We start from the raw sequence: 22,696 nt of genomic DNA, 5'->3' as shown, positions 1-22,696 counted from the left end.
GAGGAGGTTAGCTGCTGCTCGACCCCCTCTGGTTGTTCCTCATGCTCCCCATATCCCGTGGAAGGGGCAGGAGTCCATTGGACAGCACCGGGCTCAGTGCTGGACTCTCTGGTCTACGCTGGGGGGATGCTGGAGGCCTGGATACTGTTGCCTCTGGCACCGTCTGGCGTTGGTGCGGGGACTGGGACCGCTGCACCGAGTAACTTGCCCTGGGTGGAGCCCCTTGGCGCTCCTGATAGACCCGGGGGTCCAGAAGGGCCAATGGCCTGGCGGCCCCTATTGAGGTTGCCAGCTCCCTTGAGGGTCCCTGCTTTCTGGTCCCCAGTGTGGGTAGCTATAGCGGCCGAAGCTGGCGCCGGACTGCAGCAACGCCGATCGAGACCGGGAGCTGTACTGGTATCCCCGGGACTGGGATCGGGACTGGTGCCGGCGTTCCCTGGACCAGGACCGTCTGCAGGAGACTGCTGGTGAGGGCCATCTCGACTCCTCCCAGTGCCGGTCTCCGGGCAGTGCTGGAGAGCGGTGTGCCCTTTCTGGCGCTTGTTAGCCGACGGCCAAGGATGTTTGGTGAGGTGCCAGCTATGCCCGTTTATACCATCCGTGACTTTAACCGCTAGGACGCACTGTCCCTTCGCGGCGGGCAGCCCGGGCTAGGCTGACAGATGCCCCAAGGTCCTAACCACCCGTGACTTTAACTGCTAGAGCTCAGAGCTCCTTCGCAGCGGGCAGTCAATACTGACTGACAGGTGCCCCAATGGCAGCACTAAGAGCCTCTCCACACCCGTGACTTTAACTGCTAGAGCTCAGAGCTCCTTCGCAGCGGGCAGCCAGGATTGACTGACAGGTGCCCCAAGAGTTTGCCCCGTGGAGGCGGCACAACTCAACGCTAGGCTCTTAGTACTCTCACCTAATGGCCAGGCTTTAGAGCCAAAACGGCTGAGGTTCTTTAATTGTGTTGGCTGCTTTACAGTAAACCAGAGAAAACAAGTCAGGCTTATGCATAAATGGTTACCAAAATTTATTAAGCTAGATTCTAATCATGTGGTTACAAAATTGCTAGTGCCTACTTATTTAAATGTAGAGATGTTACACACACAAACAAGTTACAAAACTGAAGCCACAATCCCAAAGAAAGAAAACAAAGTATAGAGCTCTATTTCAAAATATGTGTACACTAAAGATAGGAGATCAGGTGTGGGTGCTTCTTACCCTCCTTGCATCTCTCGATTCCAGCGGTGCCAAGCCAGGATCGGTCACTCAATTCCACGGAAAGACGAATAAGGGACAAGGCGTAGGGACCCTCTTAGCTGCAGAAGCCTTGGGAGGCTGTCACTTATCTGACCAGCAGATAGATAGTGAAAAGCACTCAAAAATCATGGTGCTGTAGGTCCCCTACTTATACCTCTGTACTCCTTTATTCTCTTTCTCCTTTCTTATGCCAAATTGAGGCTGGTCTGTCGGGGAGACGCCAGCTTTCGCAAGAGTAGTTTACACTTGCAAGGGAGAGAAACAATAAGTGTCGACTACTGGACATTTCTTTTATCAGGGTAAATATTTTCCCACCTAGGATGTTGGTGTGTGTGCATCACGCTATTTAGTAGGGGCTAAGAGCCATGTCTGTCCCAGGGCCTCTGCCTGCTGTGAGCTTAATCGTCGTATCTGCTCCCAGAGGCACAGTGTAGCAGCACACCTGTGCTTTCACAGCTTCAAAGGCTGTGCTGGAATATATGTTAAGTGCCCTGTTCCTGCTTCCTCCTGTGTTTCCAGCAATGCTGGTCTGGGGGGGGGGGGGGGGGGGCTGGCTGTCTGGCTACATTCCACCCCCTGATGCACCACACTACATCCCAGATTGCAAGGTGGTGGTGATGCCAGCACCTCTTGCCCTCCTTGGGGAAATCTAGAAATACCCAACAACCAAATTAGAGGATGAGGGTTCGCGGAATTGGGTAGGATCCCTTTTTAGCTCTAGGTATCTGATTTGCGTGGAAGAAAGAGCAGTTTGAATCAAACGCTTCATAATACATAAAGTTACACAAAAAACAATTACAATAATTAAAATAGTATTCACAACCGAATGTAAAAACGGGGAGAGGGAGAATCCCAAGTGTTGAGCTAACCATTGCATCCATGAGGTTTGTCCATTCTCAGCCACTGCATGTAGTGGTACCAATTCAATTCCCAGTCCATTGGTTGAATCTAGCAAGGTGCACATCCAGCAATTTGTAGCACCAGCAGCTGAGGTAATGGTTTGGATTGCTCCCCGAAGAGGATGTTCTGGTATTGCCAAGGTGACTGGAGCCAACAGAAGGATCATGAGGGCTTGCAGGAACATATCTCTGGTGGGTCGTGTTCTAGCTAAAAAACTTATTTTAACACTAAAAGCAAAAATTACACCTGCTATTATAAGTAATGGCAAATATATCAACAGTCCATAGTAGTCTCTAGTGATCAAACAGGTCTGCTGCATGGTCCATTTTGCTGACAGGTTAGCTGGCAGGTTGCTCGGAACCATGGGACCATTCCTGCAATAAATCACATGGTCAGCCGGTCTTGGATGCGATCCAAGCCTCTGTAATGGTTATTAGCCTTTTATCAGCATTTAAGGCACTCCATACACCTTTCTCTTTATAGGCGTGCAAAACGCAGGTAAAGGTTCCCAGGGCTGGGTGTTTAATCACAACAGTGTCTCCGGGAGCATACTTGGAACTGTGCAGTGGTGTTCTGGCAGGGGAGATAGCTTTCCCTGTAGGGAAGAATCCCCTGCTGATTGGACTTCCTGTAGGAGTCTGTCTGTTGTTTAATCTCTGCACCACTTCGTCCAGTCTGTCTCCCCATGTGCCATCAGTAGGCTTCAAGTGATTCTTTAGCAACCCATTCCAGCGCTCGACCATGCCATTAGATTGAGGTCGATATGGAAGGTGGAAGGTCCATTGGACTCCATGGTTAAGGGTCCATTCCCTTACAAGTTTATTCTTAAAATGCGAACCATTATCTGATTGGATTTCTTGAGGCATTGGGACAATTGCTGTTAAGCGGTTTAGTCCCATAACTGTGGACAACCCTGTTGCCAATTGGGTTGGATATGCAAAACCAATCCCTGAAACAATTTCTACTCCAGTCAAGATGTATTTCCACCTCTGCCTTGTAGTGGGCAGTGGTCCGACATAGTCGACCTGCCAGGTTGCCCATAGTGTTTTTCCATCTCTTAGCCTGGCAAACCTTTGTCCTTCTGCTATATGTTTTCTAGTCTCAGCACAAATAGTGCAGGCTTGCACCAGGTCTCTAGCCTGTCTGTGGGTGATAGGCCACCCCCTGATATGTGCTTGCAGCACTAACTCATCACTTCCTGTGTGTCCTAAATTATCATGTAACTATGAATATAAGCGTTCCCATTCTACTTGTGTGGTAAAGAGCTGGGCAGCTGCATCGGCTAAATCGTTTAACTGTGCAGCTGGGGTATTATTCCTCTGATGAGCTGAGACATGTCCTATAGACAGGGGTTGTTGCAGGGCATGCTGATATAACCACTGCCAGTATTCCAGTCCCCAGACTGGTTTACCTCCTATTTCCCAGTGGTTATTTTTCCAGTTAGTGATCCACTGAGTGGCACCTGCCCATACCGCATAGGAGTCCGTATATACTGCGGTGGCTCCTGCTTCACAGGCCAGTTTAATTGCAGCCAATTCTGCAAGTTGTGCTGACCCATCAATTTCAGCAGTTAGGGGTGCTGCAGAGGGGTCTGCAGGCGCTGCTGCAGCTTTTCCCTTCCATTTTCCTTTGACCAGCCTGGCACTGCCATCAGTGAACCATACTCCCTCAGGCTTAGAAGGATCAAATGGGGCAGCATCCTTAATGGGAGACTGCTGTGGAGGTAGGCGGTATTCATCAGGCATTCCTACTTTCCATAGGGATTCCTGAATCATAGTGGGGTTTTGTGCAGTGTCTGCACTCCCTACCCTGTGGTGTATGTAAAGTGCCCATCTTTGGATAGTCATCTTTTGTGCTACACCAGGTGGTAACTCTTTCCCTTTCAATATAGGTTTAATGATTGGAAGAGGAGTGTGAATTGTGATGTCCTTATCCTGAGTTAATTCCTCAGTTTCTCTCAAGGCTGTGTAAGCTGCCAGAAGCACCTTCTCATAAGGTGTGTAGTTAGCCTGTGACCCTTGCCATGACTTGGAACCAAACTGAATTGGTCGTCTGGGAGCAGTGTCACTTTCTTGCCAGAGAGCATAAGACATTCCAGTGGCTCCCACAGTTAGGTACAAATGGAATGGGGCTTCAGGATGTATGGGACCCAGAGCCTGATAGGTGTGTATCTCCCCTATCAGTTGCCTGAGGGCTTCCTCATGGGCAGGAGCCCATTCCCAGGCAGCACTTTTCTTTAACAAATTGTACAATGGTCTGGCGATAATGGCAAAGCCAGGTACATGTTTTCTCCAAAACCCCAGGGTTCCCAAAATCTGTCTCAATTGATCTTTACTTTCAGGGGAGGGTGCCTGATTTAGCTCTTGCACAGTGTCATTAGGCACAGACCTCCTACCTCCCATCCATACAGTACCTAAGAATTTTATCTCTTGGGAGGGACCTTGGCATTTCTCAGCTGGTAACTGTAAATTAAGGGCTTTCTAGTGCTCCTTTGATTTGATTCATAGCCTCCTGTACCTCTTCTGAGGTTTTCCCACCTATTAAGATGTCATCAATGTATTGCACAGTTTGTACATTGGGTGGCAGTATAAGGTCATCTAGGACCTTTGCCAGTGCCCCATGGCAAATAGTGGGTGAGTGTTTAAACCCTTGTGGCATTCGGGTAAAAGTGTATTGTACACCTCTCCAAGTAAAAGCAAATCTTTCCTGGTCAGCTGGTTGCAAAGGGACCATGAAGAACATGTCCTTTACATCTAATACTGCTAGCCAGGGTTTATCCCAGGTTTGTATGGTGTTTACAATATCTGTTATGCTAGGGACTGCTGCAGTTAATGGTCCAGTGTTACTGTTTAGCTTCCTATAGTCTATAGTGAGTCTCCATTTGCCATTTGGTTTCTTGATGGGCCACACAGGAGAATTAAAGCGAGAGTGGGTACGAATTAAAATTCCTCGCTGTTCCAAATCTTTGATCAGGTCAGTAACAGGGCTTATGGCCTCAGCTGGGACATTATACTGCTTTGTGTTTGTTACTGTTGAGGGCGGGAGAGCAGGCGCGCTGCTAAGTAAGTTTACAGAATAGTGGGGAGGGCTTTCCTCTTCCAGGTGGGTGGCATGAGGAACAGAACTGACTCCAAAAGCCCATCTTTCCCCATTAATCCTTCCGTCCATGCCCAGTATGTTGGCATTGCCCAAAATCACCTCATATTTTCGGGGCTGATGGTGGGGTTGCAAGGGGATATCCAGTTTTATCTTAACTAATGGGTAAGTTATGGTACTGCCATTTACCCCTGTAACAAGTACCTGCTTTCCGCCAGTAGGTGGCGAGACCTGAAAACTTTCTCGCTTAATCATGGACCTTTGAGCCCCTGTGTCCATTAAGAAAGGAATAATGTGTTTGTCATTTACAGTTACATGTATCCGGGGGTCTTTTGCTGTTATTTTCTCCTCTTTGGATTTAAGTTGGTTTATTAGGAGAGGAGATTGACCCCCGCAAGCTAGTTTCCCTGCTCTGGTAACTCTTGCAGTTGCCGCAGCAATGGAGTATACCGGGTGTCTGCAGGTGGGGAAAGAGGAGAGAGCTGCAGAGGTGCACTGGGAGTAGCATTAGTTGTCTCCCTCTTCTAGTCAGCTCTTCTAAAGGTGGTGAATAATTTTAGCCGCTCTGTGGGCAGTCCATTTATCACATCTCTGGGATAACCTAAAGCCAGACATTGTCTCCACAACTTGGCTCTAAGCTCCTTTTCCTCCTGGGTTGGCTCTCGCTTGTTTTTATGTCCTTTAGATGGTGCCCCCTTGTTTCCCTGAAGGGAACGCATCTTAGCTTTGCCTGTCAGTGCTCTGATGTCTCCGAATTCTCTAAAGTATGACACCAGAAGGTTTAGCAGTACCCGAAAGGTACTGTTATGTGCTGCAGCTTCTGATCTAAGGGACAGTGCCATAGCCCTGTGGTTACTCGGAACTCCCTTAAGCAGGGGTCTGAGATCATCTACATCTACCTGACCCTCCCATGGGCTTTCATAGGCTGACTCTTGAGGGTTTTGGCCAAGCATGCTAATGACAGCCACAGTTAATAGAGCTGTTTTTACCTCATCTGTGTTGGTCCAGTGCATTACTGTGGGTTCATCTCGGTCTGCTGGGTAAATACCTCTTGCCCATCGACAAGCCAGAGACCAAAGTGTTTTAGGGGTGTTCCCCTCTGAGTGTTCCAGGAATATTCCTGCACCTAAGTTAAGGCGCTCAGTTTCTTGGGCTGTCAGGCGTATATATCCACCCCCAGTGCCCCAGAGGCGGACCAGCCACTCTATTATACCTTCCTCGGGCTTTTTAGCAAAATCTCCCTGGATTGTTTTTATCTCCATGGGAGTATATTGGCAGGTGGTAATTTTGGTAAAGTGTGTTGGAGCTTTACTCCCTTTTCCCTTTTTACCTCCCTTCTTTGTTTTTGAAGAGGTGGATGGATAATTGTCATCCCCTTCTTCATCCAGCTCTGCCCCACTCAAATTTTCCTCATGTTCTTCTGATTTGTGATGTGTGATAGCTGGTCTTAATTTTACAGAGGGACCTTCCTCCTCAGAGGAGGGGGACTCATCTGCTGAATCCCAAATGTCTCCATCCCATTCCTCAGGGTCTAGCCAGAGAGCAGTCTCAACTTTAGCCCGGTTGATACTGCGTGTTTTAGTCTCCAGCTTTTCCCTTCGTTCTATCCCTTCTTTCTCAATTAAGGGAAGTAATCTTTTCTGAAGATGTTCCATATCCCTATTCAGTGTTCTTACTCTGGTATCTAAATTCTGGCATTCCTGGCGCAGTGTGTCCCTTTCCTTCTGTAGCCTATTAAATTCTATTGCCAGACTATGATAATCCTTACAGGCAGCTTGCCAAATGTTAGTAAGCAGCCATATACAAGCACCTTTTCCTTTCCCTTTCTTCATCTTGCAGGCAGTTCTCCAGTTACAGAAATGCTGCCAGATCTCTGCTGGTTTTCCCCAATATTTCTCCAGCAGTTCTTTGCTCCACAGAGGATTTCCCCATCCCTCTTGGGTCAAACTTTTCTCTAGCTCAGGGAATTCTGTGGTGTTTATCATGACTGGTTTCATTGTGTTACTGTAGTGCAGCCTATATCACAATCCTGTTCGTGACGCCAATTTCTGTTAGCCGACGGCCAAGGATGTTTGGTGAGGTGCCAGCTATGCCCGTTGATACCATCCGTGACTTTAACCGCTAGGACGCACTGTCCCTTCGCGGCGGGCAGCCCGGGCTAGGCTGACAGATGCCCCAAGGTCCTAACCACCCGTGACTTTAACTGCTAGAGCTCAGAGCTCCTTCGCAGCGGGCAGCCAGGATTGACTGACAGGTGCCCCAAGAGTTTGCCCCGTGGAGGCGGCACAACTCAACGCTAGGCTCTTAGTACTCTCACCTAATGGCCAGGCTTTAGAGCCAAAACGGCTGAGGTTCTTTAATTGTGTTGGCTGCTTTACAGTAAACCAGAGAAAACAAGTCAGGCTTATGCATAAATGGTTACCAAAATTTATTAAGTTAGATTCTAATCATGTGGTTACAAAATTGCTAGTGCCTACTTATTTAAATGTAGAGATGTTACACACACAAACAAGTTACAAAACTGAAGCCACAATCCCAAAGAAAGAAAACAAAGTATAGAGCTCTATTTCAAAATATGTGTACACTAAAGGTAGGAGATCAGGTGTGGGTGCTTCTTACCCTCCTTGCATCTCTCGATTCCAGCGGTGCCAAGCCAGGATCGGTCACTCAATTCCACGGAAAGACGAATAAGGGACAAGGCGTAGGGACCTTCTTAGCTGCAGAAGCCTTGGGAGGCTGTCACTTATCTGACCAGCAGATAGATAGTGAAAAGCACTCAAAAATCATGGTGCTGTAGGTCCCCTACTTATACCTCTGTACTCCTTTATTCTCTTTCTCCTTTCTTATGCCAAATTGAGGCTGGTCTGTCGGGGAGACGCCAGCTCTCACAAGAGTAGTTTACACTTGCAAGGGAGAGAAACAATAAGTGTCGACTACTGGACATTTCTTTTATCAGGGTAAATATTTTCCCACCTAGGATGTTGGGTTGAGTGCATCACGCTATTTAGTAGGGGCTAAGAGCCATGTCTGTCCCAGGGCCTCTGCCTGCTGTGAGCTTAATCGTTGTATCTGTTCCCAGAGGCACATTGTAGCAGCACACCTGTGCTTTCACAGCTTCAAAGGCTGTGCTGGAATATATGTTAAGTGCCCTGTTCCGGCTTCCTCCTGTGTTTCCAGCAATGCTGGTCTGAGGGGGGGGGGGGGCTGGCTGTCTGGCTACAGCGCTTCTTCACGTCGACCCGCTGCCGGTGCCGCAACCTCCTTCTGGGCTGCTGGCAAGTGCAAGTCTGCAGAGTTGGAGCTCAACCGGGACCAACTCCGGGAGCGTTGCCGGGACAGCGTCCTCAAGTGGCACACCATTGCCGGCTTACCCCTCAACGGCACCTGAGGCATGGGCGCCGGAGGGTTCTCCCCATACCGGAGAGGGCTCACCGCTGACAGCTCAACGAGGTCCTTTGCAGCCTCAAAGGTGCCAGGCGTGGAGGGCTGATCCGTTATGCCCTCGAGCCCATCGTCCACACTGAGCTCACTTAGGTCTGGGCTCGGTGGGGCTTGTGCTGCCAGGACCGCCTGCGTCAGCACCGGTACCGCGGCCTTCCCGCTCTTGTCGGCTCTCGGGGCCTTGGGAGGCGCCAGCCTCCTGTGGGGGAATGACCACACCTTCCTTTAGGCTGCGCCGGGGGCCGCACCAGGGAGGACGATTGGTGCCAGGGCCTAGCCTGGTGCTCCAGGGCCGACAGTTTACAGTGCTTAGCCGGTGCCAGGTCTCTCGACGGCTACGCAGCGAGAAAGCCTGAGCTGGAATCGGGTGCTCCAGGCCCGGCTGCTGCAATGCAGCCTCCATCAACTGTTGCTTTAGGTGAAAATCTCTTTCTTGTCCTTGGGCTTAAATGCCTTGCAAATCCTATACCTTTCAGTTTGATGTCCATCCCCCAGGCAACGTAGACACGAGTCATGGGGGACACTAACTGGCATAGGTTTGCGGCACGTGGCGTAAGCCTTGAAGCCGTGGGCCTGCGGCATGCCCCGTGGCCTGGGGCAGGTGGTGGAGGCCTCCAAGCACCTAATGACTTAAGTGTCCACAATCTGTATGTAAATTAACTGATAACAGCTACTCTAAGGCTAAGGGACTGCTCTTCTACTCGCACTGTTAAACAATAGAATACCAATTGAAACTCATTCAATGTTTTGGATGTTTTTCTACATTTTCATATATATTGTATTCTGTGTTGTAATTGAAATCCAAGTGTATATTATTTTTTATTACAAATATTTGCAATGTAAAATGATAAACAAAAGAAATAGTATTTTGCAGTTCACCTATACAAGTACCCTAGTGCAATCTCTTTGTCGTGAATGTGCAACTTACAAATGTAGATTTCTTTTTTGTTACATAACCGCACTCAAAAACAAAATAATGTGCATTATTTTATTGTTGAATGCAGGTTTTTTGTACTTAATTTTACATTTGTAAATTCAACTTTCAGGATAAAGAGATTGCATTACAGTACTTTATTAGGTGAATTGAAAAATACTATTTCTTTGGGATTTTTTACATTGCAAATATTTGTAATCAAAAATAAATATAAAGTGAGCACAGTGCACTTTGTATTCTGTGTTGAAATTGAAATTAATATATTTGAAAATGTAGAAAACATCCAAAATATTTAAATAAATGGTATTCTATTATTAACAGTGTGATTAATCACAATTAATTTTTTTAATCACTTGACAGCCCTAATAATTACATTATCATGAAGTACAGTATATTAAAATCATTGCAATCACCTACAAACTGTCTTCATTAGTGTCCCAGTTTAAAGACATTATGTTTCATTGTAGCTTTCTGGATGAAACTGTCAGCAATATTATTTACATCTAGGTTCCCTGGTATTGTTTTGAGGCACGTTAAGAACAGCTACATTATTCAGTATCTACATTATTCAGTTGCTTCTGTCCCATTGATGACTGGAGGTAATTTTTAAGCCTTCTGAAGCTGGAGAATGAGTTCAGGATAATACAGGCACAGTGAGAAGGATTCTTATGAATTTGCAGTACTCTGGAAACATAGTGCTTCCAGAGTACTACAAATGACTCCAAGATCTCTTTCTTGATGGGTAACAGCTAATTTAGACACCATCATTTTATATAAAAAGAAAAGGAGTACTTGTGGCACCTTAGAGACTAACCAATTTATTTGAGCATAAGCTTTCGTGAGCTACAGCTCACTTCATCGGAAGAAGTGAGCTGTAGCTCACGAAAGCTTATGCTCAAATAAACTGGTTAGTCTCTAAGGTGCCTCAAGTTCTCCTTTTCTTTTTGCGAATACAGACTAACATGGCTGTTACTCTGAAACCCATCATTTTATATGTATAGTTGGGATTGTATTTTGCCAAGTGCATTACTTTGCATTTAACATTGAATTTCATCTGCCATTTTGTTGCCAAGTCACCCAGATTTGTGAAATCCTTTGTAATTCTTTGCAGTCTGTTTTGGACTTAGCTATCTAGAGTAATTTTGTATCATCTGCAACCTTTGCCACCTCACTGTTCACCCCTTTTTGCAGATCATTTATGAATATGTTGAACAAGCACTGGTCCCAGACCAGTACAAGCCCCTCAGGGTACACCACTATTTACTTCTCTCCATTCTGAAAATGGACCATTTATTCCTATCTTTTAACTGGAGTGCCAGGGAATGCTTTCAGGATCATCTAATGATTCTTAATTTAATGACAAGCTTTTTGTTATCTTTTCACCCTGCCTCTGTTTATAAACAAACTCCCTGCCCCACAGGCAGAAGTTGTTAGCAACACAGAACTCATCACATTCCACATGCAAGCTCTGGCTCCTGGGTGTTGAGCACCCACTATTCATCCGCCCCCCCCCCCCGCCGCATGGGTGCTTGAGCCCCAGAGCACCCACAGAGTCAGTGCCTATTTTTGTTAGGCCTGGCAAACTCACTTCGTTTCTGTTGCTAATTTGTTATTCAAAAGGGTAGTGCTTGTTCCCAGGGTTGAAAAATACTGTTGTTTGTATATTTTGCTTTTGAATATCATGTTGTTTAGCTTGTTTGTCCATAATCTGTACTTTACAGTAATACACAGAGTATCATATGCATTTTTCAGCTGAATTGCTTTGATGTAATGTCATGTTGTAATACCAAAGGAGAAATAAATTACACTGCTGATGAACTACAGCTGTTTGCAGCATTCCTCTGCTTTAGCTGTTTTAGGGTGGAGCTCTTGAAGGACTGTCTGATTTCTGTTCTGTGCTATACCTATTGGACTTGTGAAAAAAATGAATCTTGAGGAGGTATCTGAATGAAGAGAGGAAGTGGAACTAATGCACTAGGAAATTTGTTCCATGCACACGTGGTTTGTGACACATGGCTAGAAAGGGTTAAACATCCTGCAAAATAAATAACCCTTAAAAGACCTGTGGGGAGATAATGTTTGTGGTTTTGTGTATTTACATATGTATGAGTAGGGTGGACAAAAAGTTGACAAAATCAACAGTCCCTGTCTATGCTGTATTCTGATCATTCAGAGGTCAAAAGAACATCCTATCATGTAAATTAATTGTAAACATGGGATATCTCAGTATTCATCTCTCTTTGAAATGTACTGCGAATGATGGAGGAACAAGCAAATGGCCTTACGTTAATTCATATAGCTAAGTACCCGTGATGGACCTTTTTCAAAGTCACCCTAATTACCTTTTGTTCTCTGAGGAATTCCAACTTGTCAAAAGACATGAAATTGCATAAAAGATCCTTGGGTCCTGATTCTGTCATCTCAGGTCTGCTTAGACTTCATCAGGGGAAGTTTGAGTCATAAGACTGAGGTCCCATTTATGCTGGTATGCCCTGAATATGAGATTTGGACATTTGACTATGACCCATGAACTGAATTCTAAAGGAACTCTTTGCAACTACAAAGTTCACCGTCTCTGCTGTGAATCTGAAGCTCAATGAATTGAACTAATTTCTGTATGTATATTGATCTTTTAACCATACTCTCTCTCTTTTGTTTTTAAATAAATTTTAGTTTAGTTCATAAGAATTGGCTGTAGTGTGTCTTTGGGTAAGATCTGAAACATTCATTAACCTGGGAGGTGATGTGTCCGATCCTTTGGGATTGGTAGAACCTTTTCTTTTATATGATGAAATAAGATTTACAGAAATTTTCATCATATTTGACATGGGTACCTGGATGGAGGCCTGAGGCTGGATCACTTTAAGGGAACTGTGGTGTTTGGACTTCTGAGTAACCAGTGAAGTAATAAAGAAGCTACTTTATGCTGGCTTGGTAAATCTAAGTATTGGAATATCCACCAGCTTTTTGGAGCTTGGCTGCCCCATTCTTTGCAGTTCACCCTGAGTGACCAGAGCTGACTCCCCACTAGGACCCTGGTCACAGGGTTGCATGGAAGAAGTTATAAAGTCAATAATGGGGGAAGGAAAAAAAGCCTGGAGACTGGTGTCACTGGCAGAATGAAGGCGCTGAAGGGGAATGTGAAAGACTGTTTGTATTGTATTGTATTGTAGTAAAGCCTATGGGCTCCAAACAGAGACCAGAGCCCCATGGGACTAATTGCTGTAAAAACAAGTAGTAAGAACCCAATCCTGGCCCCACAAGAGTTCACAATCTAGATGGAGCAAGTGGGTGAGACTCCAAACAGGATGAGTGTGGCCGGAAAAGAGAAGTAAAACAAGAACCTTTTGCATAGGAAGGGGTAGCCTTAGCTCGCCACTTGCCTCGCCGTTATGAGATACAAGATGTAGGCTCAGGAAGAGGATTTTTCACTGAAGAATTAAGGGGAAGAACTAGCAGCTTTCCCAGACATCTACAGAGAGCTAAGCAACCTCACAGTGTTCTGTTCCATCATGCATCATCAACAATCTGCAACCTATCCTGGAGAACGACCCCTCACTCTCCCACACCTTGGGAGACAGGCCAGTCCTCGCTTACAGACAGCCCCCCAACCTGAAGCAAATACTCACCAGCAACTACACACCACACCACAGAAACACTAACCCAGGAACCAATCCCTGGAGCAAACCTCGTTGCCTACTCTGTCCCCATATCTACTCTAGCGACACCATCAGAGGACCCAACCACATCAGCCACACCATCAGAGGCTCATTCACCTGCACATCTACTAACGTGATATATGCCATCATGTGCCAGCAATGCCCCTCTGCCATGTACATTGGCCAAACCGGACGGTCCCTACATAAAAGAATAAATGGACGCAAATCGGACATCAGGAATGGTAACATACAAAAGCGAGTAGGAGAACACTTTAATCTTCCTGGGCATTCTGTAACAGATTTGAAAGTAGCTATACTTGAACAAAAAAAAATTCAGAAACAGACTTCAAAGAGAAACAGCAGAACTAAAATTCATTTGTAAATTTAACACCATTAATCAGGGCTTGAATAGGGACTGGGAGTGGCTGGCTCATTACAAAAGCAGCTTTGCCTCTTCTGGAATTGACAGCTCCTCATCTATTATTGGGAGTGGACTACATCCACCCTGATTGAATTGGCCCTGTCAACACTGGTTCTCCACTTTTGAGGTAACTCCCTTCTGTTCATGTGTCAGTATATTTATGTCTGCATCTGTAATTTTCACTCCATGCATATGAAGAAGTGGAGTTTTTACCCACCAAAGCTTATGCCCAAATAAATCTGTTAGTCTTTAAGGTGCCACCGGACTCCTTGTTGTTTTTGTGGATACAGACTAACATGGCTACCCCCTGATACTTATCACACACCATGGCTCCAATAAAACCTGCAATTGATTTTCTGGGGCATGTCTCTACTTCACTAGTGCCAAATTCATGGCCAGGAATATGGAAAGGATATTTCCAGGGCATCACAAGTTCCATGCTGTCAAATTCTACTCATCAAAATATAGAACATAACTTATGCAATACTGTAAATACTAGCCTGGGGTGAACACAATAGAGTTTGAGATTTTGTAGGTCTTGAACAATTTGTTTACAAAGATTCAGAAAACCAAAGTTGAAGTTCATTCATCTAATATACTGTAGATATATGAATTTCATGATAACTATACTGTAGTTTTGATATTTGTATGTGCCACAAAGTCCTATACATTTACTAGACTATATTTACAGTACAGTTACAATGTGCATGAAAAATAACTTCATTGTAGTTACTGTGTATAATTCAATACATAATTCTTAGTTGAAGTTTACCAACATTATGAACCATTTTTTGTCAATTACATTAATTTCTTAGTAGATATATTTCAGAGTAGCAGCTGTGTTAGTCTGTATTCACAAAAAGAAAAGGAGGACTTGTGGCAGCTTAGAGACTAACCAATTTATTTGAGCATAAGCTTTCGTGAGCTCATGCTCAAATAAATTGGTTAGTCTCTAAGGTTCCACAAGTACACCTTTTCTTTTTTAGTAGATATAGTGTATTGGTACATAATCTACAATTAGAGATAAGTTCAAATCAAAACCTTGGATCCAAATACCCCCAGACCTTGGGAAACCTCACATCCAACTCCAATAATCACAGAAAACCTCTCAATATAAAATGGACAGAACAAAAAGTCTGAATTTGAACTTTGCAGTTCAGACTCTTTTCTATGTTGCAGTAAAAGCTTTGTTTCCTCTCCTTCTTTATGGCCCCAACTCAGTAAAGCGTCTCTATTCAAGATAGCACTTAAAACACATACTTAACTTTAATCGTGCTAGAATTAAACATGCTTAAGTGTTGTCCTGATAGGGATGAACTTAAACACATGTTTACCTGCTTTCCTAAATCAGATCCAGAATTATGTATTAGTGAGAGAAGATCCCTGCCAAAAGCTAGAGTTACATAAGTAACCTACATTTGGCATTTCATTTTTCATTCAAGTTTCTTTCTCTGCACCCTCTTCTCACAGGCTCATCTAAGTGGAATGCAAACTCACAATCAGTCAAGCTTGGTTTGAACTTTCAAACTCAATATTAAAGTTGGATCCAAATTACGCAAGATGAGTTTATCCACCTCTAACAGAACCCTATAACTACATAAGCAAAAAGAGTTTGTTGATACATAATAGTGAAGACAGACAAAACTTTAATCAGTTTAATTTACTTTATATATTGGTCTCAATCATCAATAAACCAAGGAAAAGGGACAAATTACTTTTCCTTGTCCCGCCTTCTGCTTTTATTGTTGGAGGATGAATTATTTATTTCAATATAACTGATCTGAATTGTTTGATTATTTGAAGAAGCTGTGAATAAAAATGACATTTCTCTCTCTTGCAGCCAATGCTCCTCCTGAATTAGAGTAAGTTGTGGAGAAAAATTACATAATATCTAAAAATATATATATTTAAAATGAATTCTCATTAAGTGACTAAAAAAGTAAAATAAAATAAATGCATGAAGAAGCTTTAAAATAAAGTTCAAACCTAATTCATTTTTTAAAAGCATAGATTAATAGATTTTTTTTCAAAAGGATGGCTTAGTCTTATTAATATAAATGTCTAAACCACATTTGCTGATAAAACACTAAAGTGGTGTCTGATCTGAATAACCAGTCATTGGGTAAACACTATAGAGTTAATACATACAGAGATACACACTTCTTTGAAAAGAACTTTAAATATTACATTCACTAGGCAAGTGAGTCCCACAGGCATGCCATAATGGGAACCTTCAAAATTTTCCTAAACTCTGTACTTAAAATATTTTTTAAAGTACTTGGATATATTGTAAATTAAATATATTGAGCCTGAATCCCATTTACAGTAAAGCCTCTTTACACCACTCTGACAGGGTAAAGGGGCCTTAAAGTATATGTAAACATAGTTTAACTCTCACTTTAAGACTCCTTCACTCTGACAGAACGATAGAAAGGGGCCTTATTAAAAATGAGAATCAGGCCCACTCTATTTTCTTTTAAACTGAATCCAGTAAATAATGTAGATAAGATAAAGAGGATACACTCTTCTGCTGAATTTACAATTCTCCTTTGTCAGTCCATATACAAAGTCTAATGGCCATGCCTGAGTCTTAATAGCTGTTCATTTCCACAAGTTTCAGCAGCGTACTCTCTGCAAAGAGGCAAGGCTGAGTTTTGTACTAATTGGAACATCTAAAATGCATAATAATCTTTACTTTCAATATGTTTTTATTTCTAGTGCTTATTGACATATTTCTGATATCAAAGCATTTCATATTATCAAGACTTTTATTTCTAGGGTTTGAGAGCTGCTTGAGCCTTTTCCAAAATCTCTTCTCTAATTTTTGGGTAACTTGGGCATATCCTCAAAACCTAGTGAAAAAGAAAAGATGGAAAATCAATAAATTAGGAACAATCTATTTCATTATATAATTAAAAGTTTTCTGTAGAACTTACATCATGACAAACTTCTATTGCCTCCACATATTTCTTATCTTTCAGGTAATTGAAAGCAAGTTTGAAACCTGCAGAAGGGATGGAAAAGTTGTGATTTCATTGGATTTGAATACAAAAACTACAGATAGTCTTAAGACTTAACATTTATTAAATAGCACTTCAGGCAAATAACTCTGATGAACTCATGTTAAAATATGATATAATAGAATTGCATCAAAATAATTTACTTATAACTTGTGGTGCAAATATTTTCTACAAGGGCATTTTAACTGGATTAATTTATGCATGATGTTAGCAAAATGAAAAGTCAGAAGTCCTTAAAAGAAATGTCCCTGGTAAGTAGACAGGGTTTATACACCCTTTGGACCTAACTCAGCTTGCAGTAAAAACAGTTACCTTTTCCATAACTGGTGTTCTTCAGGATGTGTTGCTCATGTCCATTCCATGTTAGGTGTGTGTGCTCGCCACATGCACTGGTGCTGGAAGTTTTTCCCTCAGTGGTATCCGTAGGGGACCAGCTCTGGCGCCCTCTAGAGTGGCGTGCGTATGCTGAAGTATAAGGAGCGCCACCAGCTCCCCCCACCCTCAGCTCCTTCTTGTCAGAACTCCAACAGCAGGGAAGAAGGGCGGGTCATGGAATGGACATGAGCAACAGATCTCAAAGAACACCAGTTATGGAAAAGGTAACTGGCTTTTCTTCTTTGAGTGCTTGCTCATGTCCCATTCCACGTTAGGTGACTCCCAAGCAGTACCAACGGAAGCGGGTAGGAGTTCATGGACGTGTAGCTTGTAACACAGCTCTGCTGAACCCAGCATCATCTTTGGCCTGCTGGGTGATGGCGTAGTGTGCCGTAAACATGTGAACCAAAGACCACGTCATGGCTCTGCAAATGTCCTGGATGGGGACATGTGCCAGGAAGGCCGCTGAGGACGCTTGCACTCTCTTTGAGTGGGCCTTCACTAGAGGAAGAGGTTGGACCTGTGCCAACTCATAACAGGTCCGGATGCAGGAGGTGATCCAGTTGGAAATACTCTGAGAAGACATGGAAAGGTTCTTCATCCTGTCTGCTGTCGCGATGAAGAGCTATGTTGACATATGAAAGGGCTTAGTGCGCTCCAGGTAAAACGCTAAGGCACGATGAACGTCCAAGGTGTGCAATCACCTCTCCTCTCTGGTCTTGTGAGGCTTAGGATAGAACACCGTGAGGAAGATATGGTTGATATGTCGTGGTTGATATGGAAGGAAGACACCACCTTCAGCAGGAATGCTGGATGGGGTCTCAGCTGTACCTTGTCCTTGCAGAAGACCATATACGGCAGTTCCGAGGTCAGGGCTTTAATCTCCAACACTCGTCTAGCCAACGTCACTGCCACAAGGAAGGCAACTTTCCGTGAGAGGTGGGAAAGGGAATAAGAGCCTAAGGGTTCAAAGGGCGGACCCGTGAGTCTGGAGAGAATCAGATTGAGGTCCCATTGTGGGACAGGATCCCTAATGGGAGGGAAGAGCCTTTCAAGGCCCTTCAAGAACCTGACTGACATCTCATGCGAGAACACCGATTTACCCTGGATTGACGGCTGAAAAGTCAAGATGGCAGCCAGATGAACCTTGATAGAAGAGAGGGCCAGGCCCCGATTCTTCAGAAGGAGCAGATATTCCAAAATGGACTACAGAGAAGAGTGCGTCGGGGAGACACTATGCTCAGACGCCCAGTGGGAGAACCTTGTCCACTTCGCCAGGTAAGTCGCGTTAGTGGAGGGTTTTCTACTTTCAAAAAAGGTGAAGTTGGGGTGCAGGAGGTGACCATGATCTTGCGAGAGAAGGTCTGGGCGGTTGGGCAGCGGCCACAGGGAGGCTACTGCCATATCCAACAGCGTGCTGAACCAAAGTTGGCGTGCCCATGCCAGGGCGATCATGACTCGAGCCTTGTCCCTTTTGATTTTTGACAGGACTCTGTTGACGAGCAGGAACACGTACATCAGGAATCCTGACCAGGACAGGAGAAAGGCGTCCGAGAGAGCATCCTTGCTGAGGCCCTGCAGGGAGTAAACGTTGTTCTGCCTGGTGGCAAACAGGTCTACTCGGGGAGTTCTCCACCTCTGGAAAAGTATCTGGACCACTTCTGAGTGGCGCGACCACTTGTGAAAAAAGAAGGATCTGCTACGGTGATCTGACAGCATGTTCCTGATGCTGGGAAGGTGACAGGCTTCCAGGCGGATCGCATGCTGAATGCAGAAATCCCATAGGCAGAGTGCCTCTTGACAAAGGGCCGATGAGCGCACTCCCTCTTACCTCTAGATGTAAAACATTGAGGCCGTCAGGACTCAAACCACTCGGCTGGGAGAAAAACCGCGCAGGCTTGGCAAACTGCCTTGAGCTCTTTGACATTTATATGCAACGTCATCTCCTCTGCGGATCACATGCCTTGTGTCCACATCGCGCCGAGGTGCGCTCCCCAGCCGAGGTCTGAGTCGTTGGATATCAGTGATACCGAAGGTCGCGGGCTATTGAACAGGACGCCATTGAGGTCTGCTCCGGGGTTGGTTCACCACTGCAATGAGTACTTCCGGTGGGATGGTGATGACCTTGTCCAGGTGATCCCTGGATGGGGCATAGACCGTAGCCAGCCACTGCTGGTGAGGTTGCATCCAGAGCCTTGCACGGCGGATGGCGGACGTGCATGCCACCACGTGGCCCAGCAGCAATGGGCATATCCGGGCCATCATGAGAGGAAACGCAGAAACACCGGCAATGAGGTCCCCCATCATCTGGAACCTGTTGTGTGGTAGAAACACCTTTGCCCTGGTGGAGTCAAGGACCGCTCCGATAAACTCTATTCTTTGTACAGGGACTAATGTTGATTTTCCTCATTTATCAACAGGCCTAGCCTCCTGCATGTGGTCAGCAGCATCTTGACAGTGTCCTGGATTTGGACCTAGTACCTGGAGTGACCCTTGACCAGTCAGTTGTTGACGTACAGGTAGATCAGGATAACCCAACGCCTGAGGTAAGCCGCCACCATTGACATGCATTTTGTAAACACCCTTGGTGCCGTTGCCAGGCCAAAGGGAAGCACTGCGAACTGGAAGTGTGCGAATCCCACCGGGAAGTGGAGGAAGTGTCTGTGTCCTTGAAAGATCACTATATGAAAATATGTATCCTTCAAGTCAAGCGCAGCATACCAGTCTCCTGGATCCAGGGAGGGGATGATGGAGGCCAGGGAGACCATGCGGAACTTCAACCTCTTGAGATACTTGTTGGGGTTTTGCAGCTCCAGGATGGGCCTTAGGCCCCCTTTGGCCTTCGGGATCAGAAAGTATTGTAACGGGAGTAGAACCCCTTGCCCCTGAGGTCTAGGAGGACTTCTTCCATGGCTCCCACCTGCAGCAGGCCCTGCACCTCCTGAGGCAGTAAACTCTTGTGAGGGGGTAGCTGAAGAGGGACGGGGAGGGAGGAGGGGGTAGAAACAAATTGAAGGGTATAGCCCTGCACCACAGTATTGAGGACCCAATAGTCTGAAGTTATAGAGGCCCAGGCTGGGAGGAAAAAATAAAGGTGGTTGGAGAAGTGGAGAGGGGCAGGATACAGGACAGTGGCTGGAATGTCGCCCTTGGGTGCACCCTCAAAATACCCACTTTGACCCCTGCTGGGAGCAGGAAGAGCCAGCCTGTGACGAGGTAGAGAGCTGCTGGCCCTGACGGTGTTTGTAGCCCTGGCCCTTTTTCTGGAAGGAATCCTGCCTAGGCTGGCTACGCTGCTGGTGGGGAGGTTGCGGCTTAAACTGCTTCCTCTGCTGCCCTGGGGTGTACAGGCCCAGGGTTTTGAGTGTGTTGCGTGAGTCCCTTAGCCCATGCAGCTTGTCATCTGTTTTCTCCGCAAACAGAGCTTGGCCATTGAAGGGGAGGTCCTGGATGGACTGTTGGACCTCTAATGACAAGCCTGAGGACTGCAGCCATGCTGCCCTCCTCATTGTTATGGCTCATGATTCGCCACCCTCAGCTGAAGGCTTGATGATGAATAAACCTTCCTCCCAAAAAGATCCAGTTTCTTTACCTCTTTATTTTTGGGAGTAGCCCCCGGTTGTCCCTGCCTTTCCTGCTCTTTGACTGCAGACACCACTAATGAGTTCGGGGCAAGGTGGGTATAAAGGTATTCATACCCTCTTGCAGGCACATAGTACTTGCACTCCACACACTTGGAAACTGGGGTTAGCGATGAGAGGGTCAGAGGGCTTTGGTAATCTTGGCCACCCCCTCATGTACTGGCAGTGCGAGTCTAGCCAGGGCTGCCAAGTTGAAGATGTTGAAGAGGGTGTCCGAGGGCTCCTCCAGCTTCTTGGTTTCTAGCCCCAAGCTCGAGGCTACCCACCTTTGGCATCGTCCTGGGGGACCGTAGGTGGAAGCCCCATGATGTCCTCATCAGGGGATGATGAGGATGATGCAGGTGCAGCAGACATCATGACCTCTGTGACCTGCTCAGCCAGGCCTTCGTCCCCCAGTTGTTGCATATGCGGTGTCCCAGGCATGGTGGCCTCTGTCTCAGGCAGGCAGGAGACCATAGCAGAGGGCTTGTCGGAGCCTCCTGACACCAATTTATGCCCTTGGGATGGCTGCAGGAACCCCCACGGGTTTCAAGGGTGCCATGGCATAGGCCATTGGCCCTGGGGCCAAGATAGTCCCGCCAGTGCCGCAGGAAGGACTGGTGCCGCCAGTGGAGGATCTTGACCCACCTGCAGGGGTTCCTGGTCCAACTCTGAGCCCAGGGATGGAGGGCCATGTTCTGGAGACCAGGACTTTACCAAGGCCAACCAGCTGTCTCGGTTCCAGCTGTGCCCACTGTCATGCTCCGAGTGGGATCTTTACGCGGGCGACAACCTACTGTGTCGAGATCCCGATGACTGGCATTGGCATTCAGCGGATCCACAACAGTACCCCAGAAATCTACGCTGAACACTTCCTGACCAGTGCTGAATTACAGAGCAGGAGCAAGAGCATGACCGATGCCATGATGATGAGTGTTGACACAGGCACGGCGACCTATGTCGGTAGGCTGGTGACCGGTACTGAGAATCCCGATGGAGGATTTCACAGAAGCAGCATTGATCTGAAGAGGAGCTGCTACAACGCTCCCGGTACTGAGAATCCCAATGGAGGCTTTCAAAGGGGAGCTGCTACAATGCTCCCGGGTACTGGGGTCGCAGGGTTGTGCATGCCTTGGTAGGTCTACACCACCTTGCCAGACTCAGATTCTTAGAGCCCGCAGAACAATAGCCAGAATCCGGAGACTGGCGCTGAGGGCTCTGACTAGTAGGCAGCCCTACATCCAAGGCGCAGTGGCTCTGTGCGGGTGAGCGCTGGCAGGATGCTCCCTGGGGTGACAAGCAGTGCCACACTGACAGGGACTGAGGGGGTGGTCCAAAGGCAGACTTACCCCTTGATTTGGGAGCTGCCGTTACCGGTGTTAGCAGCACTAGGAGGGACAAGATATCCTGTGCCACCTGCAGGGCCTCTGGGGTCAACGGCATCGCCAGGTGCCAGACTCCCATGCTGCTATCCGGGATAGTGGGCGCGTCCCAGGATGGGCTAACCCGCTCAACAGAACCTGCGGCCTGACTCCCACTTGGAGGTGATGAGCCGCACTTTGTGGGTCTAGGCTTGCCTCCTGCCCTCTCCTTGTCCTTGTGAGCAGGAGACCGACCTCTCCCAGTCTTCCTCTTCTTACTAGCCGGTGCTGGGGAGGTGGATGACGGCACCAGCAGGGCGCTCCGCCCAAAGCCACGGTGCTGAGCACGGAGTCAGATTTCGGCTGCTCCAGTGCCGGTGTCAGTGCCGACTCCATAAGGAGTGCTTTAAGTTGGATGTCCCACTCTTTCTTCATGCCAGGCTTAAAGCTCCTGCAGATGTGACACCTGACACTAATAGGAGACTCCCCTAAATACCTTAAATAACTAATGTGTGGATCACTGACCAGTATAGTTTTCCTATAACGGTCACAGTTCTTAAAACCCGGGGACTGGGTCATGCCCCATCCCAAGGCTAGGTCCCATCTGGTACACTAACTAAA

General features: G+C 46.3%; 1 protein-coding gene across 2 annotated transcripts in view; it reads right to left on the bottom strand.

Moving 5' to 3' along the window:
* Positions 1 to 15,741: 15,741 nt before the first annotated feature.
* TTC21A (tetratricopeptide repeat domain 21A) overlaps positions 15,742 to 22,696 on the bottom strand; it is a 60,359-nt gene continuing 53,404 nt past the window's right edge. For both annotated transcript variants that reach the window (XM_084620045.1, XM_084620046.1), the window contains 2 exons: positions 16,636 to 16,703; positions 15,742 to 16,551 (listed from right to left, as the gene is read on the bottom strand). In XM_084620045.1, coding sequence (XP_084476171.1) covers positions 16,474 to 16,551; positions 16,636 to 16,703 — 146 coding nt within the window. In that variant the 3' untranslated portion in view covers positions 15,742 to 16,473. The remainder of the gene's footprint in view (positions 16,552 to 16,635; positions 16,704 to 22,696) is intronic.

The sequence above is a fragment of the Lepidochelys olivacea genome (genome assembly GCF_965140295.1).
Source record: "Lepidochelys olivacea isolate rLepOli2 genome assembly, chromosome: 2".
Classification (NCBI taxonomy): Eukaryota; Metazoa; Chordata; order Testudines; family Cheloniidae; genus Lepidochelys; species Lepidochelys olivacea.
Note: the sequence above shows the minus strand (reverse complement) of the source record. Positions and strands in the feature narration are given on the sequence as shown.